The sequence below is a fragment of the Rutilus rutilus genome, assembly GCF_951802725.1.
Source record: "Rutilus rutilus genome assembly, chromosome: 1".
NCBI lineage: Eukaryota > Metazoa > Chordata > Actinopteri > Cypriniformes > Leuciscidae > Rutilus > Rutilus rutilus.
Window position 1 is genome coordinate 29,095,463 of NC_140209.1, and position 21,541 is coordinate 29,117,003.

General features: G+C 36.5%; 1 protein-coding gene across 1 annotated transcript; it reads left to right on the forward strand.

Annotated features, from left to right (window-relative positions):
* Positions 1-418: 418 nt before the first annotated feature.
* On the forward strand, positions 419-20,977 carry LOC311277861 (uncharacterized protein; the record flags this gene model as incomplete). Its single annotated transcript, XM_084388330.1, has 13 exons — positions 419-683; positions 791-871; positions 4,193-4,399; positions 5,161-5,399; positions 5,488-5,597; positions 7,213-7,409; positions 7,673-7,870; positions 8,990-9,076; positions 9,276-9,526; positions 10,074-10,202; positions 10,285-10,425; positions 12,032-12,137; positions 20,760-20,977. Exons 1-13 carry the CDS (start codon positions 620-622, stop codon positions 20,975-20,977), a joined length of 2,028 nt encoding a protein of 675 aa, XP_084244456.1. The 5' UTR covers positions 419-619.
* Between the last annotated feature and the right edge of the window lie 564 nt (positions 20,978-21,541).

The window sequence follows — 21,541 nt, forward strand, 5'->3', positions numbered from 1 at the left end:
AAACTTTATTTATAAAAGAAATCATAAAAAAATAATTTCTGAGTGCTGCATTGCTATGGAGGACCAAACCTGCAGAAATTAAAAATTAATAAATAAATAAATAAATAAATAGATAAATAGATAAAAAAATGTGTTAAATAGATAAATAAATGTGATAATAGGAAAAGAAATAAATAAATAAACGACTTGATAAAATAAATATGATTCATTTTTAATCAAATTCATTTTTGTATTATTTTTTCCCCTTAATGTATTATTTTCTGCTTATATACATTTTTACATTTTTTAAAAATCGTTTTAACTTTTATTTATTCGTTAATTATTTATTTATTTATTTTTATATTTTTATATTTATTCTTACATTTATTGTTTAGATTTATTTATTTATTTATGCATTCATTTATTTATAGATGTATTTATTTCCACATGTATTTATTTTTAGATTTATTTATTTATTTATTGATTCATTTATTTTTACATTTCTGTGTGTAACATGGAAATGAGGAAGGCGGTCCTTGTGTAGCTTCAGTGCATCATTGGTTGAGAGCTCACGAATAGAATCGTCAGGCTTAGCTAATAGAGAGGAGATTTTTCAAAAAAAAGAAGAAAAAAAAAAAGAATGGCGGCAAGAAATAATTCCTTGTCAAGTTTGCTACGGGATGTGGCAGATCAGCTGGAGAGTTGTAAGTCATTTTCACCTAATCGCATTATGCCGAAATATTTTGTTGCGTCAACTATTTTTCCAGAAATAATAACACGAAGCTGAAGCTACTTATGTGATCCCTCTCAGCATCGTCATCGAGTGTGGAACCGTCGGCGTCGACGTCGACGTCAGGCGCTGGGTTTATGACACCCAGACACCCAGTGGATGGTTGGTTTTCTAGTCTAATGACTGTTCTGTAATAAATGACTAGATCTTCACTCTAAATGACTGAAATGGTTGCGTTTCTCAACCACCGATGGCTTCTATGAAAATCGGAGCAATCCAGGGCCGCGTTTCCCTATTACGGAGCCCCTAAAGGGACGTGGTGGTGAACATTTTGGGGGATGGGACAATTTTATTTTTTTCAAATCTTTTGCGTTCCCTCGCAAAAGTTTTGCGTTCTCCCGAGAAACTTTGCGTTCCCACGCAAAAGTTTTGCGTTCCCTCGCAAAGATATTTGCGTTCCCACGCAAAACTTTTGCGTTCCCTCGCAAAGATATTTGCGTTCCCACGCAAAACCTGTTTTGAGCTCGGACAGACACGTCCTGTTTAATGTCCCGCTGGCAGTGTTTCAGAGCTCCGTACGTTAATGGAGCGTTTATAGTGTTTGAACTTGGACTCAAATATAAAGAAATGCGGTCAGTGCTTAACTAAAGGAGTTCAGTGAAGTTGGCATTTGGCAATATTCACATAGGCTATTCGAAGTTCCCTATTCTTGAGCTAAACGTTGTTGAAACACAAACAACATCTATTTATAATCACAGTAACCTAGACAACGAGCTAAAACCTGATTGTCATCAAAACAAGCTTTATAATATTGATCTCTATGAGCAGGCGGCTGAGAGACAAGTTCGAAGGGACCGTCTGCAAAGTGCAATATAACCCAAAAACGACTACAGCATCAACTCACAGTAGAATAATCATTAACTTCAATGTTACAAACTGTAGTGCCACCCAATTCAGTATCAATGGTGACCCACTGGTCATACTACACTGCTTTTGCACATTTTATATTATGAAAAATATTCAATAACTTCACTGTAACACACCAAATTTAGTTTACACTTGACACATCACTGCTCTAATGTTGGTTATAGGCCTACAACAAATAGTTTGGGAAATAATTGCACATAAAAAATAAGTAGGCCTATTCTTTACACAAATTATATTGGTAGGCTATACGCAGCTTTTGCATTATATTTGCTTACTGAATTTGATGGCATTACACTGTAGCCTACACTGTATGTAAAGCCGCCTTTCCACTGCGCACGACATTCGCATTCGATTGTCGCATTTCGCCCCCTGGTGTCAGTCGCACGGAACTTTGAAATTGGTCGTGATGCAACCGTTACCCTCGGCTATTCACAATGGTAAAATTAATGATTTTAATGAATGTAATGCATGCATGAATATATCCACACAAAACAAATGACCCTCAATACATCTTATATATTAAAAACAGTCGATTTTATAGAGCTAATCAATATAAATATTGATTTAATATGATACAAATATTTTTTTCTGCCATAATTATTAATAACCGTCATTTTGCAGGAATAGCGTTTACATTAAAGTATTAAAATATTGGTAATTCTAGCTTCGCGCTCATAGTTTTGATTAGAATACATCACATCCGGTCGACCGGTCGCATACGGTCTAGCCGCAGAAGTTCAGATATTTCAACGCATCCGAAGCTCAAATCGGATCCGAAATTTCCGCATACACATATGATCGGAACTCCCCGCAGCTCCCGTACGTCTCTCCATAGGAAATTAATGACTTCCGGTCCGACGGCTGTCGTTTGTCGTTTGCAGTGGAAAGGCGGCTTAAGCCTACACTTCACAGAGTGTGAAGTTATTTTATATTTATTTCTAAAAAGGGTGAAGTTATTGCTTTTATTTCATAATAAATAATCATAAAAATTCTGCATTTTTTATCAAACTAAGTAATGTAGGCCTAGTATAACCAGCAGGAGAGCAGTGATGTGTGAACTGAATTTGGTGACAATTCTGCACATTTTATATTATTAAACATATTCAATAGCTTCACTGTGACACACTGTACTGACCGTACAGTGTGTCACAGTGAAGCTATTGAATATGTTTAATGATATAAAATGTGCAGAAGGGTTTTGAGATTTGCACTTTACAGACGGCCCCTTATTTGGATTTGAGAATTGGGTTATAGCTCGTTGTCTAGGTTACTGTGATTGTAAATAGTTGTCGTTTGTGTTTTAACAAAGTTAAGTTCAAGAATAGGGAAGTTCGAATAGCCTATGTGAATATTGCCAACTTCACTGAACTCCTTCAGTTAAGCACTGACCGCATTTCTTTATATTTGAGTCCAAGTTCAAACACTATAAAACGCTCCATTAACGTACGGAGCTCTGAAACACTGCCAGCGGGACATTACAACAGGAAGTGTCTGTCCGAGCTCAAAACAGGTTTTGCGTGGGAACGCAAATATCTTTGCGAGGGAACGCAAAACTTTTGCGTGGGAACGCAAATATCTTTGCGTGGGAACGCAAATATCTTTGCGTGGGAACGCAAAAGTTTTGCGTGGGAACGCAAAGTTTCTCGGGGGAACGCAAAAGATTTGAAAAAAAAAAACTCTCCCATCCTAAAAAAATTTCCACCACCACGTCCCTTTAGGGGCTCCGTACCCTATTATAGGTCCACGGCTAGGCCTTTTTGGAAACGCGGCCCTGGATTTTTCGGTTCTGTGATTGTCAATGTCAACTGGGTAAAAATAAAAATGAAATCCAGACACAGTATCTTACTGATGAGGTTATAAGTAAGGGTTAATGCCCGACGAGGTGTCCATTGTCAGGTATTAATGGACGACGGCGAGGCGTGAACGGTTGCCTCCGCCAAAGTCCATTAATACCTGACAATGGACACCTTGAATAACCCGCTTATACCATGGTCACTTGCCAAATAACACATTTTTAAAACATTAGTTTATATTTTAATTAGTTTTACAATCGAAATCTAAAGTTTTTACAAACACCCTTAAGTGGTTTCTCGCAGCTGATGTAGCCAGCGCATTTATTTATTAATTTCGAACGGTAAACAGTCAGTTTCACCAGAACTCCTTTACTAGGTGTCCTCTATCACTTTTTAATGGACACCCTGCAGCCAATCAGAATCGAGTATTCACCCAGACCATGATAAAGAGGTTATAAATAACTCTGTAAATGAGTTATGTTACTTTACATACCTGCAAAATAAACGTTTAATGCTCAACTGTTTGTAGTAAGTTACTTGGATCATAAAATTGTCATAGAAAATGAATAATAAAATATAGAAATTAGTGGTTATTGTTCAGTAGTTTTTTTTTTTTTTTTTTTGCCAGCTAAAAGCAAGAAATAAGAAAAATAAAACATGTCAGTTTGACAAAGGTCAGACATTTTTTTATTGCACTTCTGTTACTATTGTCCCCTTCACTTAAAAATGATGGCTGATTTGTTTACTTTCCTACACGTTCTAGCTGAAGTTGCAAGACTATTTACACCTTACAGAGGAAGAGGATTTGCAAGACGAACAAGCTTGCCTGTAATGAGTCGAGCAGTATCCTGCAGCTTTACACATAACTTTTGCTGTCTTGGTGACAAAAATGCAGAATTAGTACCCAGTCGCTGTGCAAAAGACAGTTTGTTCTCTGCTGGGTTAGGGGAGAAACGTGTCACCTTTCGAGGTATGTAAAAAGCAGCTTATTGGAATGTTATTGTTTAAAAGCAAGGTTTTCTTGAACACATTTGGATTATTAATTAACTGTTGTCTTATATACTGCCCTACAAAGCAAAAAGGCAGTAACTACGCAGAGTGCAGAACTGAGAAAAACGACTTTAAAGTTATCCTGTCATCCAGCCTAAGTCGTTGTAGGTAGATTATTGGACATGTGGCTGTTTTGTTACTTTATATTAGCTTATTCTTTGTACATATCAATCCTCATATTTAATTTGATATTTTACCCCTATTTTGCAGTTACTGTATTCTTGCTTTGTAAACTTGCTTTGTATTACTTACCAAAAACGGGGCACCATACCAAGGAAAAAGGCAGTAACTACAGATTCTCCAAAAACTATTACCATTTTTCTCCAAAACAACACACATTTGAGATAAGATGTTTTGTCACATAACAAAGGATGCCTTGAATGTCATGAAAATGATAATAACTCATTTTTGACCAAAAATGCAGTTACTGCCCTTTTGTTTTGTAGGGCAGTATAGTAGGACACAATAATATGGTTCTCAGTGGTGCCCCAACACTGTTGGTTGCAAATATTCTTTTAAAAAAACAGTACGGTCTGTCAGTAGTCATTTTAAATAAAATTTTAACGGAAGTTGTCTGGAGCTTTCAAAACTGAACTGAACTGTATGTCAAAAATAAGTGATAACTGTCAGATTTGTCCCAGTATCTTACATTTTATCTTTTTATTATTATTTTTATTAAAGGGTGCCATGCAGATCCCCAAAAATTTAAGGATGTCATCTTGGAGGCTTATCCAAAACTCAGACAAGGTGGTGGGTTTGAGTTATTAAAAATATCTGGGAACACAAGGAGCCGTTATCTCAGCCTGATACCCTGTCCAAATGAGGGATACAATGTTAAATATTTGAAAGATCCTCAAAACCAAATTGGTCATGCAACCATTTTCATTCGTCCACTTCAACGTAACATTGAAGTTGAACCAGTAAGTTACATACTTTCAAACAGGGAATGTTTTAACATTTACATTAAACATGAATGACATGTTATTTTGTTGTGATGTTTTCTTGCAGGCGAGTCTTCCTAGCAGAGATGAGTTAATTGGACCACCTCAGAAATGTGTTGTGTGTGGAGACGAATTTTCCTTTGCAGCTATCAAGTCTCACAGTGATGAGTGCGGGAGGTATTTGAGGTTTTATTTTTTAAATGGAGTCTCTTATGGAAATGTTTATTTATCATTGTTTTGGGTTTACAGGACAGAACTATTATCTATTGAATTACAGTAGACTTTGTCAGTTTGAACCAGTCAATGTATACACTCACCTAAAGGATTATTAGGAACACCATACTAATACTGTGTTTGACCCCCTTTCGCCTTCAGAACTGCCTTAATTCTACGTGGCATTGATTCAACAAGGCGCTGAAAGCATTCTTTAGAAATGTTGGCCCATATTGATAGGATAGCGTCTTGCAGTTGATGGAGATTTGTGGGATGCACATCCAGGGCACGAAGCTCCCGTTCCACCACATCCCAAAGATGCTCTATTGGGTTGAGATCTGGTGACTGTGGGGGCCATTTTAGTACAGTGAACTCATTGTCATGTTCAAGAAACCAATTTGAAATGATTCGAGCTTTGTGACATGGTGCATTATCCTGCTGGAAGTAGCCATCAGAGGATGGGTACATGGTGGTCATAAAGGGATGGACATGGTCAGAAACAATGCTCTGGGAGGCCGTGGCATTTAAACGATGCCCAATTGGCACTAAGAGGCCTAAAGTGTGCCAAGAAAACATCCCCCACACCATTACACCACCACCACCAGCCTGCACAGTGGTAACAAGGCATGATGGATCCATGTTCTCATTCTGTTTACGCCAAATTCTGACTCTACCATCTGAATGTCTCAACAGAAATCGAGACTCATCAGACCAGGCAACATTTTTCCAGTCTTCAACTGTCCAATTTTGGTGAGCTTGTGCAAATTGTAGCCTCTTTTTCTTATTTGTAGTGGAGATGAGTGGTACCCGGTGGGGTCTTCTGCTGTTGTAGCCCATCCGCCTCAAGGTTGTGTGTGTTGTGGCTTCACAAATGCTTTGCTGCATACCTCGGTTGTAACGAGTGGTTATTTCAGTCAAAGTTGCTCTTCTATCAGCTTGAATCAGTCGGCCCATTCTCCTCTAACCTCTAGCATCAACAAGGCATTTTCACCCACAGGACTGCCGCATACTGGATGTTTTTCCCTTTTCACACCATTCTTTGTAAACCCTAGAAATGGTTGTGCGTGAAAATCCCAGTAACTGAGCAGATTGTGAAATACTCACAGGACCAGGAGCACACCCCTAAATCCATTGAAGCAACTGCCATGTGATTGGTTGATTAGATAATTGCATTAATGAGAAATTGAACAGGTGTTCCTAATAATCCTTTAGGTGAGTGTATATAAACCCTCCTAGTTACTAAAATGTCATTATTATTATTATTATTATTATTGTTGTTGTTGTTGTTGTTTTTAAACCATTTAAAGGCTAAATTCACCCAAAAATTAAAAATTTATTAATTACTTGTCCTCATGTCTTACCAAACCCAAACGTTTTTCATTCATCTTCACAACACAAATGAAGATAAATCTGACTGTCCCTCCATTAGACAGAATAGTGTCCATTGAGAACTCATATTTCATTAAAAAGACCTTCATTTGTGTTCTGGAACAACATGAGAGGGATGAATTGATGACAGAGTTTCCATTTTTGCATGAACTATCCCTTTAAACAGTCTGTGTTTACCCCTTTTCTGAAGGTCAGTGGAGGTCAGTGTTGAGGTAGTGAGTGAGAGAGCTACAGAAAGGGCCACTTCAAGCAGCACTGAAAGTACAGTTGTGAGGCAGGAAAGAAATGATGTAAATCCCAGCACCAGTTACTGCACAATGCAAGATCAGGAAAGCATGACAGTTTCACAGCTCATCACAATAGATGAAGAGAGCACTGAACTTGATGGTTTGTATAGTTGACTTGCACAATATATCTTTGAATTATGCATTAATTTATTTTTAGATTTATTTATTTCCACAATTAATAAATTAAGCAGAGAAATACAGGTATAGAACAAAAAGCAAATCTCATAATGTTCATTTGAAAACACAACATGTGCCTACGGTCTTCAAAGATTACGGGTCATGTTTTTTTTTTTTTTTTTTTTTTCTTTACCTGATCATATGCCTTTTAATGTTTGTTTCTGTGGATAATGTCTCTGGTTTTAGATTGGAAATTTGAGCCAGATGCAACAGAGGCCTCAAAGAAGTACAGAGAAAACCTTTTGAAGACACATGAAAGGGGAAAGGAGCTCAGTTTCCAGATGGACATGAGAGACAGTCCTGAAGACAGGGAGAGAGCAATCTTGACTTTCTACAAGATGGCAAAAGTAGAATGGGCTTGTCCTTTAAAATGTACACTACATGGTAGGTAAAGTAAATCCTATAATACAGGGGTGTCCAGCCCTGCTCCTGAAGGGCCACTGTCCTGCAGAGTTAAAGCAGGGCTCAGTAGTTCCGGGATTTCTTCGCTGTATTCTCGCTTTTTGCTCACAGGTTTCTCTCTAGAGCTCCCCCCACAGCTTCAGAATAGATATTTGACAACACTGTTGTAAAAACTCGTTGCCAATTCTCAGACACCAGCAGAGCAACGACATTAAAGCAGATGGGACATTCTTTAAAACATCTTCTTCATTCGGGTTCGAACAGCATGAGGGAGCGCAATAATGACAGCATTTTAGCAGATTTCTTTTGGCCGTAAAGCAATTGTTTACATCGCGAGACCTGATATCACGCGATGCTTCCTGACGCGGCGGCCCGCCGGCTCAAAGTTGCAAGTGCGGATTTTCCGCTCACGGGCACCAGGGGGGTGCGAAACGACCACCATTCAACCCGAAATAAGTAATATAACCATTCCAATGACTCCGAAGCTGTTCAGTTAAGGTAAAAAAGTTACTTAGTTCACCTTTAAGCCATGTTTACACGAAGGGAAGACGCACAAGAAAACCCTGTTTTTATCATAGAAAACGATTATTTCTAAAAACTCCGGCCAAAGTGGAGATTTCTGATAACGCCGCCAATGTGTTGCCGTGTCAACTGGGAGAAATGGGTTCTCAAACGTCACATTATGCACCAGAAAATGCCTAACGTCATGTTTAACGTTATTTGAGTGCCCTATGACATAGTTATGATGGCGCTCGACGGCGTATTTATGCAACTTTATTAAAATTACAACTTTTTTGAAAACAAGGTTGTGTGCACAATGTTATTATTGAAAACGTAGGGGGGGGAAATATTCGTTTCTCTAAATACCACGCGTAAATGTGGCCTTAACCTCCAACTAGCTCCAACAGACTTGCCTTGAAGTTTTTAGTGAGTCTAATGGTCTTAATTAGTTGGATCAGGTGTGGTTAATCAGGGTCGGAGCTAAACTCTGCAGGACAGTGGCCCTCCACAAGCAGGATTGGACACCCCTGCTATAATGTGATACAGTTCTGAATCTGATTTTTGTTTGCGTTAATGTCCTGTTATACCTTTGCCTTTAAGGGGATCCTGCAATTGGAGACGGTGTGACTCGTCATGTTTTCGCAACCATCATGTCAAAACTCCAGCATGGTTTTGAACTACAACTTGGTTAGTGACCTATACAATACATGTTCTGTCTTTTTCTGTTTTCTTGGGATAACTTTGAAAGAAGTTTGCAGCAATTTGTTGGCATCAACAGTTAATTACTTGCCATTGGCCTTAGGGTTGATGCATTAAGGTTTCTGCATTTTGTATTATTGTAATGCATGCCGGATTGTAACATGGTGATTGGCTTTATTTCTTTAAGTGCCCGGAGGAACACTTCTTTTTGAGGGTGAAAAGGATCACTTGATACCCTCAACATCACAGAGTCTTCTGGATAGTGACTTCTTTGTGGTGGCAGGCCGTATAATCGGACACTCATTCCTGCATGGTGGTCCATGCTTAACTGGTTTAAGCCCAGCAATAATCCACGTGCTTTTTGGTGGACCCCCTGAAACTGCCACAATAGATATACTGGACTGTGTGGATACTGATGTCCGTCAAGTAATAGAGATGGTTAGTTAATCTTTACTCTTATTAATTTTCATTAAATATATTAGCTGGGAATAAAACATTTACTTACACAAAAACAAATACACTATGCAGCCAAAAAAAAGTTGTTGTTTAGATTTTATTAGGCAAATACTTCAGAGACTATGATTGGATCATTATTGCAGTGATTATTATGTTTCTAGCATGTTATATGTTTGGCAACAGTTCTTCTAACCCTAATTGATGGAGTGTGCAGCTTTTCATTTCTTAAACACACATGTAGGAATAAACATCATGGCCATATTCTAGGATGACAAAGTCCAGATTCAACAGGCTCAAATTGTGAAAGAATGGACTATTAGGAGGAATAATTTTCACACGTGAATTGGCACCTCTGAGTCCTGACATTAACCTCAGTGAAAGTCTTTTGGATGTGCTGGAGACTTTACAGAGTGCTCACCTCTTGTGTTGTCAATACAAGATTGACTCTTTAAGTATTTGCCTATTAAAATCCAAACTTTGACACTTTTTTTTGGCCAGGCAATGTATATAATTATTATTTTATGACCAGTTGGAAGGCACAGGTGAATTATCAGAGGAGGAAAAGAGGGCTATTACAGACCTTGCAGTGTCCTGGGATTTGCCTGGTGTGACATCAGAGAACAGAAGATGGCTGCTTGACAAACTTCTCATTCATGCAGTGAGTATGCACTATTGGTTGGAATACTCTTAAAATTTAGAAATGTAATGTATGTTTCCAATCCAAATTAAATTATGTGAAGGTCCTTGAAAGAACTTACAAGCAAGTAAAGCAGCTTCGGCGGGGTTTGAAGGAAACATTGATCTGGCCTTTGCTAACTGAGAGGAAAGACACTATTCCTCTTCTCTTTCCTAGGACTTGTGATACAGTGTACACCCCACTGGTAAGATATGGACCATTTATGTAATTTTGTTGAGCTCTACCAGGGGCGTAACTTTCATCTAAATGTTGGGGGGGACAATTAACATAACTTTCCTCAAGATCAATTTTTGAAGGGGACACCAATAATATAGGCAAAATTTTACTTTCTATGGATATGTGTAGTACACAGAGGAAAGTCTTACTACTATTATTAGTGTAGCTAGCATGGAGACCGTGCCATTATCCTTCTTCTCAAAGTTTCTCTCTGGTTCATTGAAAAAGCTGACTAAATTGACCAAAATATTCTTCATTGGTGTGCGAAATTGACAAAAAATTATTTTTTCAGGGATTTTATCGATAACGATAGGCTAATTAGACAATATTTTGCTGCGTGTGTTATTGTGCTGGTAACTTGGCATGTTTAGGACTGCCGAGGACAGCCGATGATGCATGCATCATCATTGTGACAATTTCATACATTTAATTAAATTGAATTATAATAATAAGACACAATAGGGCTGTTACCAATCAAATTAAATAAGTATCAACAAAATCTTTGCAATGGAGAGGAAACACAGAAGCTGCATTTGAAATGGCATTTAGATGCTTTTGCACATATTAATATTGATACTATATAAAATGATTTAAAACATGAAAAGATCATTTAAATGTGAAATTAAAACCGCCAGTAGGTGGCAGCAATTCATTGTTAATGAGTGAGTCATTGCGATTAAGCTGATTCATAATTCAGTAAGGAAATACCTCGTGTGTTTCTCAGAGACGCAAATACAGTGCTATGGCTTAGTTTTCAACTATTTTCGTGCGAAATAGAGTTAAAACAGGCAATATGGTGTCTAAAAGTAAACTTTTCATTTATCAATTTATTAAATCACATTTATTATCATGTTAATATCTGGAGAAAAACTGCACTCTTTGTGTGATATTATTAGTAGATTAACTATATTAAATGATATAAACTGACTAAATCACACAGTGAAAGCGTGAAAATCTAAATGCGCACCCGCACTTGTCTAACAGTTAATCTACAAGACTAACGTTACACATAGTGTATGCGTACACTTTATGGGTGTGTGTGAGGGAACGGTTTTAAACGATCGCGGTAAACGCACAGACTGTATAAATTTAAACATGGTTATAATCGCCAACATAGCGAGGCGGACTACATCGGTGACAAAAGTAGGCTACATTGGTTATCATAAAAAAATTGTCATGATTTATTAATGACACAGCATAATCTGTATTAAAGAAAAAATAATCACTTCATCCTAGGTTTAAAGTGAATAAAATAACCTTGACTTACTGGAGTTTCACAACTGAAAAAACTTGTTCTCTCCCACAGTGGACCAAAGCACTGTGAGGGAAGGGAGGGGGACTCAAAATGTAAAAACGTTTTTTGTTGTTGCCCCGTTTGCATTTTTATTGTTTTTACTACTTGAACAATTATTTTAAGTATATATCATTATATTATTTACAATACACATTTTAATTATATTTTTAGGAGGGGACAACCCTCAGTTAGGGGGGGTCCTGACCCCCCCGACCCCCCCGCGATTTCCGCCTATGAGCTCTACAATTCTTAAGTAATGATAATTTTGTCAATGTGTCAGATGGTTTTAGAGAGGATATTTTGGCCAACACATGATGAAGACAGCGAGGCTTCTCTTGAAGACACATGTAGGCTCACTGGATTCCTTCGCACCTTCATTGGAAATGGTAATTATAAGAGAAATCAACAGATTTTTTTGCTTTAGATGCTGGATTTTTTTTATTATTTTGTTTTTTGAGTTGCACTCAAGCAGCAACATTCTAATCTGAAAAATGAAGCCTACCCGGAAGTGCGAAAAACTGCAATACATCGAAAATCCGCTAGAGGGAAGTCCCAAAAGGGAGCAAATGTCTATAGACCACCATGTTAAAATGTCCGTTTTCACAGCATAAATTCATGTTTTTAACGGTTGGTCCCATGGACTTTTATTGTATTTTTCGATAGGTTCCGAGTGCCTGACAACTGTGAGGGGGGTGAATTTTTTTCTAACTCGTTAGTTTAGATCGTATTTAGATATAAAATGTATGACAAATAAGGGGCGTGGTTAACTTTGATTGACAGCTTGACTGACAGCTGATAACGAGCATAGGCTGCGCCAAGGAGAATGACAACATAAGAAGCGCCATTTTTTAACACAGTTAAAATATAATACTACTGTTTCTGTATCATGAAATGTAGTTTTAAGAGTTTTTCAGGTGAGAATGTAGTTGTTTAAAGCTCAAATCTGTGGTTTATTTATAAAGATTTATGAAAATTTGATCCAGTTGTGAGATCCAGACGATCACCGGGCGCTCAGCGTTCATGTACCCCGCCTGGTACAGCCTTTCCTCGGCTAGTCGTTCTGACGTTTGCCGCTGACTCTGACGTCTATGTAGTGGTTAAACATGAGATATAATTCCTCTTGTGTATATCTAACGGGCGATTTTTGGTCTCGTGAATCTATAATTCGTTCCCTGGCCAATCGTTTTGGCTGAGGGGAAGTTTCATAACTTTATAAGCTATTTAACTTTACCGTTGTATGGTTAGACTAGAGCGCTGACTTTGTATGTTTGACTGATTGAGTTTTGTCGTTTTAAATTTTAATAATAGCTTTCCTGTAGCTCAGTGGTAAGAGCATTGCGTTAACAACGCAAGGTTGTGGGTTCGATCCTAGGGGATTGCACATACCTATGTATAAATGTATAGGATAATGCAATGTAATAGGGCTGGGCAAAAAAATCGATTTTTCGATTAATCGTTTTTTAAAATGTGGTCGATTCAAAATCGATTCTCAAACGCCAAGAATCGATTTTTTTTCCATCTTTATGTATTAGTTTTCCTCCACTGTTCATAGGCTTGCAAACTCAATTTTATAGCTAATGCTGTGAGATTTTATGGTAGTTTTATCTAAATCATAAAATAACCTCAATTAGTGCTGCACGTTTAATCATATCGCAATCGCTATGACAAGCCTATACGCAATTAGGCTATATGACCAAAATGCTGCCAAAATGCTGTCGTGACTGTGACAGAAAAACTTGCGATGATATCGTGCGTGCGCACAAGACAGCACAGAATAGAATTATCTTTCGCGCTTGAACGAAGAACACACACAATTATGCCAAAATGTATTTTTGTCGAGTATCTTTATAACATAAGAGCAGTCTTATGACGAACGTGAAGAGTTGTGCCTCGTGAGAGAATGAGTCCGCGTGTGAGTTCCGCGTCTCTGTCAACAGCGGCTGGTCTTAAAGGGACAGTACACTGTAGCCACTAATTATCTCTGTCATTTAAAGGTCCCATGACATGAAATTTTCAATTTCTGAGGTTTTTTAACATTAATATGAGTTCCCCTAGCCTGTATATGGTCCCCAAGTTTCTAGAAATTTCAATCGGTATAAATCGAGCTTTTCCTATCTTTCTCTGCCTTTGAGAAAATGGAGGCTCAATCAGGCTGATCTTGAATCCCCTCTTTATGACGTTACAAGGAGAAATGTTACCTCCCCTTTCTCTGCTTTGCCCGCCCAGAGGATATTTCTCGCCCATGAGAAAATGAGCTAGGAAACAGGAACGCGCGCGCGCGATTTTAGTTTGTCCACGAGAGATATCATGGCTTTTGAGCGAGCGAAGCATAATAATTGCTCAATAATTGGATGTACAAATGAACACTGAAGGGTCAATACAAAGCTGGGCTTGCTGAACGTCTGAAACTAAAGTCTGGATCAATCTCTTTGGCTCAGCTACACACCTCGGACAAGTAAGTCAACTAATGATATATAAGTGGGTTGCTTTACTGTTTATGGTTACCTAGCTTGTTACACGTAGAATGTGGCTGTCACATGAGCTATGCAGTTTATGTGTGTGAATACACACACTGTAACGCGAGTGTTGTACACTTCTTTGTTATTTGGATAACCGTTTTCCTGTTGGTTATATGGCGCGCGCGATATCCGCATTTCAAGATCGCAGAGCTTGATGTAATTGTAATAAGATAAATACAGACGTTACAGATCTCTCATGAAAAGGCAACAGTAGGTTCGCGTTAGCTACATGATAATAACTGTAAACCATCCGAATAAAGTACCGTATTCAAACATAATATTTTAAACTTACCATTCGGAAACGTCCTGCTGGAGCTGCTGAGTTGCAGCTTCTCCATCTGGATCAGATTCTGGGTCAAACTGAAATGCTTGAACGACTGCGTGTCTTCGTGCCATTGCAATATATCCAACATAAACAAACATGCATGGTATCGTTGCGCAAGATGGTCAAGGCCACGCCCACCCTCCACCTTGCGCCGCCTTTCTCCTCCTCATTAGTATTTAAAGCTACAGACACCGAAACGGCCTGTCTGAAGGAAGCTCATTCTGGGACTGGTTTGTAGTGGCTATAATTCTGCACCGAGGCTGAATTTTTGGAAAGAGATTTCAGATACAGTACTAGGGACCACTAAGGTCTATATTAAAGCCTACAAAAAGTAGCATGTCATGGGACCTTTAAGTTAATCAAAGAACAAAGAGAACAGAGAAAAACACTCACTGCTCTTGAATAAAGAACTTTTGTAACTTTGATTAGTCAATATATAATTTATAATTAATGCAACACAGACTGTTTGATAATTTTATTCAATTTCTGTATGTCCTAGCTGTTAGACAGGAAGGGCACATATTATATTATATGCAACGTTTTTATATGTGGGTTTATGTGAGGATTGTTAACCTGTTTGATCAAGACATGCGACTGTTCTGACTTGTCCAATTTTCAGCATAAATTTTTCATCTTGCATCAAAATCCTGTCTATTCATTGTATGCATTTGAAATATAGAGTTGGGTTCTGTTGTAATGTACCCAAGTGTACCTAAAATAAAAAGAGTTTAATATACAGGTTTGTAGCTCTTAATTTCTTTTTATTAATTAAACACTTGAAAACTTGTTCACTTTTTTTTCTTTTCTTTTTCTTTTTTTAAAGGTCCCATGACATGCTACTTTTTGTAGGCTTTAATATAGACCTTAGTGGTCCCTAGTACTGTATCTGAAATCTCTTTCCAAAAATTCAGCCTCGGTGCAGAATTATAGCCACTACAAACCAGTCCCAGAATGAGCTTCCTTCAGACAGGCCGTTTCGGTGTCTGTAGCCTTAAATGATAATGAGGAGGAGAAAGGCGGCGCAAGGTGGAGGGTGGGCGTGGCCTTGACCATCTTGCGCAACGATACCATGCATGTTTGTTTATGTTGGATATATTGCAATGGCACGAAGACACGCAGTCGTTCAAGCATTTCAGTTTGACCCAGAATCTGATCCAGATGGAGAAGCTGCAACTCAGCAGCTCCAGCAGGACGTTTCCGAATGGTAAGTTTAAAATATTATGTTTGGATACGGTACTTTATTCGGATGGTTTACAGTTATTATCATGTAGCTAACGCTAACCTACTGTTGCCTTTTCATGAGATCTGTAACGTCTGTCATTTATCTTATTACAATTACATCAAGCTCTGCGATCTTGAAATGCGGATATCGCGTGCGCCATATGACCAACAGGAAAACGGTTATCCAAATAACAAAGAAGTGTACAACACTCGCGTTACAGTGTGTGTATTCACACACATAAACTGCATAGCTCATGTGACAGCCACATTCTACGTGTAACAAGCTAACCATAAACAGTAAAGCAACACACTTATATATCATTAGTTGACTTACTTGTCCGAGGTGTGTAGCTGAGCCAAAGAGATTGATCCAGACTTTAGTTTCAGACGTTCAGCAAGCCCAGCTTTGTATTGACCCTTCAGTGTTCATTTGTACATCCAATTATTGAGCAATTATTATGCTTTGCTCGTTCAAAAGCCATTATGTCTCTCGTGGACAAACTAAAATCGCGCGCGCGCGTTCCTGTTTCCTAGCTCATTTTCTCATGGGCGAGAAATATCCTCTGGGCGGGCAAAGCAGAGAAAGGGGAGGTAACATTTCTCCTTGTAACGTCATAAAGAGGGGATTCAAGATCAGCCTGATTGAGCCTCCATTTTCTCAAAGGCAGAGAAAGATAGGAAAAGCTCGATTTATACCGATTGAAATTTCTAGAAACTTGGGGACCATATACAGGCTAGGGGAACTCATATTAATGTTAAAAAACCTCAGAAATTGAAAATGTCATGTCATGGGACCTTTAATAAATATAGGATTTGTATTTAATATTCATTGAGTGAGTCGAATCGAAATTAATTTAGAATCAAAATTGGAAAAATCGAATCGAGAATCGAAATCGAAAATCGAATCGAATTAGAGCTTGAGAATCGAAATCGAATCGAATTAGAGCTTGAGAATCGAAATCGAATCGAATTGTAACATCTGAATCGATACCCAGCCCTACAATGTAAGTTGCTTTGGATAAAAGCGTCTGCCAAATGCATAAATGTAAATGTAATAAAACGAAGATGATCTGTCATGTTGTTTACTGCAACATCTGTTGTTTAGTACAAGGGTCAATGACGTGACGCCTACATTTTCTGTCCGATTGCATTTTTTCAGGCAAAAATGGGTTTAAATGCATAAAAGGATACTGTATATTTATAGTACCTCTCCCATGTATGTACTCACTTTAACTTTTCAAAAACCTTTACTTATTTGTTATTTTTTTTGTTATTTAAAGTGTCAAAACATCATGTGGTGCGACCGTCCGGCCATAACTTCTGTTTTGAAAACGTCTTTGAAATTACTCTGAATTTATTCAAATTTATATTCTGCACTATTTGGCATGATTTCCAAAATGTTTTGTAATCCTTTAAAAAAATTCTAAGCATTTGTATTTATATTTCCATCATAATATACAAACAAACTTTGTCCGATGATGTCCATTTTATGAAATATCATGTGGTGCGACCATCAAGGAACTACCATTTTGGGACTTATATGTTGAAAACTATTCAAACACAGGAAGTTACATCATAAACCAATTTACCAAGGACCCATGGAAGCAGCAAGCAGGTTTGTAATTCTCTCAAATTGGAAAAAAAATAAACCTTTGTAATGGTTGGTATGTAGTTGCCACATTTGGATGTCATGTGGTATGACCTCAAAAAAAAAAATTATATTAAAGTTATTTCTACAAATATATATTTTTATTATAAGTTTCATAGTGACCTTTTTTGGCAAGCTAGCTTGTTTTGTTTAGGTGGCCAATTCTGTGCCTGTAAATTATGACTGAATGTGAAAATGTCATGTGGTGCGACCAAATATCATGTGGTGCGACCACTGCAGACTGTTTTCCATGATAGATATATGTCCTAGATTGGCAGTTTTATGCTTTTATATTCAATTGACGGTTTATATAAAAAAAGTACTTTACTTTAGTATCATTTGGAATAGATTTTTATGCAATTTGGGATCTTTTTTATAGATTTCAGACAGTTTGTGTTTACTCTTTGTACAATATGAGAAAAATGCAACAAAAAAAAATTAGAGCATGTAATTTCAGTTTAGTAATAATGCATTTATTAGTAGTGTATTTATTATTGCCTATTTATTTATTTAAAACTATTTTAATCTATTTTACCAGATGCCACTGCCAAGCGAAAAAATTCTAACCCTGCAGCAAGAGCAGAGTACCTTGATAGGAGAAGAGTGAAATATTATTACAGTTTAAAATATCTGTTTTCTATGTGAATATATAGTAAACTGTAATTTATTCCTATGATCAAAGCTGAATTTTCAGCATCGTTACTCCAGTTTTCAGTGTCACATGATCCTTCAGAAATAATTCTAATATGTAACCCTAGACCACAAAACCACTCAATGGGTCAATGTCACATGGGTAAATTTTTTGAAATTGAGATTTATACATCATATGAAAGCTGAATAAATAAGCTTTCCATTGATGTATGATTTGTTAAGATAGAACAATATTTGGCCGATACAACTGAAAATCTAGAATCTTAGGGTGCTACAAAATCGAAACATTGAGAAAATCGCCTTTAAAGTTGTCCATTTATGTTTGCAATATTGCTATATTCACTCACAAAAATAAATGTTTAGAAATTTATGGTAGGACATTTACAAAATATAAAACATGATCTTTATTTAATATCCTAATGATTTTTTGGAATAAAAGAAAAATCGATAATTTTGACCCATACAATGTATTGTTGGCTATTGCCACAAATACCCTGTGCGACTTGTGACTGGTTTTGTGATCCAGGGTCACTAATGATTTGCTGCACAAGAAACATTTCTGATTTTTATCAATGTTCATATTTTTTTGGGAAACTGATAAATTTTTCATACATGTCAGGATTATTTGATGAATATAAAGTTCAAAAGAACAGCATTTATTTGAAATAGAATCTTTCGTAACATTATAGCCTGCTCCTGAATGTGACACTGAATGTGTCCTTGATTAATAAAGTATTAATTACTTTAAAAAAACTATTGACCCCAAATGTTACCTGTATACAATACTTTTATGAAATAATTTATATCTATAACATTATTATTTGTTAGAAAGAATTTCTAAGTCAAGTTAAATTAAATGGTGCGCTTGTGTTTATGAAGTGATTTTTTTTTTTTATAAAAGTGAGTTTATAAAATGTTTATGTTCAGGAAAATTCTGTGAAATTTGTATAAAATCTGGTTTAAATAAAAAAAAGTGTATAAAATGTATTGTTCATTGATCTCTTTAAATAGATTTTTAACTATATAAGGTTTTCGTGTCATTTGGAGCGACCACTTATCATGTGGTGCGACCAATAAAAGCTATCACTGTATTAAATTTAAAATAAAATATCTTATTTCTGTGGCTGAAATATGAATCACTGATACATTATGCTTTAGTAAATTATATTTTTAAAACATTTCTATCAGTTTTATGCAATTTACAGGAAAAATAAGTCTGTTAACTGCATTTTAGAAGGCGACTGAAATTGCAGAATAAAAATATGAGATCATTATATACAAAAACTCAAAAGAAATTCAAATACTCTGTTTTTAAACACTTTAATTACTGAGAACATGTAAAAAAAAAATACATTTATGTTAAGGAAATTAATTAATTTTAAGATAAATCACGGTCGCCCCACATGACATTTTTTAAGCCTATGGACAATTCATCTAGATGAAAAAACACTATAATCACTTAATTTAAATTTTTTATTTGAATTTTTATGTACACAACATTCTTAATGATTGAACAATTGCAATATATATTGTTAATTTTCGTATTTTAAAATTGGCCTGTTGAAAATCCTTATACGTCATTGACCCACAAATGCACATATTGCCTGGACCATATTAAAAATTTTTAATATTTTTATATTATATTTAAACGAAAAGAGGTAGGTTTGTGTTTTATATTTCGTTTTGTTATAAATAGGCAAACGTTATATGCAGTGAATATAATCAATACGCGTTGCCTGAACCACATTTGTGTGGCTATAATGTTTAAGATTTCTTTCAATGAAAACGAAAAGAGGCAGTATGGTGTTTTATTACATATTTCGTTGCCTAAAATAGACACAGAGATAACCGGAGTAGCAGAGCGAGCTGAGTGACGCGCGCTGCGTCCTTTACCCATATATGGATTGGCTAGAAGGTGGGTGGGGTTAGGATTTTCCAAGATGGCGCCCCCCATACCCCCATAAACGGCTTCAAAACCGTTCTTCAGAAAGTCTATGGGTGACGTCACAGACGCTTTGTCCATATTTTTTACAGTCTATGGGTGCACTGTTAATAGGGCTGTCACTAACGATTATTTTGGTATTCGAGTAGTCGGTTCATTATTCCGACAATTAATTGAGCAATCTGATTTATTTTTTTGTGATTAATAAAAATAGCACACATTTGTAAGTGAACAACAGCCTTGACTTAGAATATATATCTAGTTATTTGAACAATTATTAATAACAATGAGACAATAACTGGTTCAAAAGTAATTATCATATGGTTTATTAGAACAAAACTGTTAAAACACATAATGCAATATAATATAAAGAATATAACTTATGTACATTATGTATTATAACAAGAGCCTGCAAAGGACCCCTGTGGTCTAATGATTGCCTTTATACTTTACCTCGCAATCTAATCCTTGTTTAATATTGGCTTAGAACATTTAATCAAAAGTCCACTTAATTTTGTATATTTGGACATTTAGAAATGCTACAGCCACTGTAATTTCTTGAACAAGAACATGCTGAGTGAGGGTTAACTTATTTTGAAATCACGATGAGCAGTTAGCATATTTTTAATTAACATTTAAATCCAATATGTAAATCTGTGATGCTACAAATGCCTTTTTCTTTTTTTTTCTTTTTTAATGCAGCTTCTAGTAATATCTTACGGTTTCTAATGAAATTCTGGACTGGATGGGATGTGCTGCCCAGAAGCCTAGACGTCGAGGTGGTGGATGGAGACCTACCCAAGTCTTCCACATGCTATCAAACTCTCAAGCTTCCTAGTCATTACAAGGACTACGTTTCCTTTGAGAGAGATATTTTAGCTGCTATCTGGAGCTCAGATTATGGATTTGGAATGGTCTAAGTTTATAATATCAGATGCCATTTTTCAAAATGTTTCATGTCTAAATCGGATATTTAGTCAGAAAATCTCAAACATGTTTGGTATGCTGCAATGTTCAGAGCTTTGGCTATGTCATTACATTTGTTATTAAATGTAAGAATTTATTTGCTTGGATGTACTAAAAAGATACTGTTCTAGAAATTCTAGCTATACTAAATGGTTTGGAAATATGGAAGAATATTCACTGGTTGCGAGAGTTCATTCATATTAACTGCCACTGTTAAAATGTCTCACTTTTTCTTCCTGGAAATCCAGTCTGTGAATCTTGTAAGCAATTTTTACATGCATTCAGAACATTGTCAAATTTATACCAAACTAAGCTTTGGTCAAACAAGTTATTTGAAATGTTTATTGATCTTGGTACATTACAAAGATTGTGTGGCTGTTCAAAGTCATTACACAAGTTCAATAAAAATGTTTGATTGTCCATGCATTGTTCTTTACTGATTATATTTTTTTTGGGGGGGGGGGGGGGTTAATAGCATTAATTGAATTACATTAATGAGATCAGAACAAGTGATACAT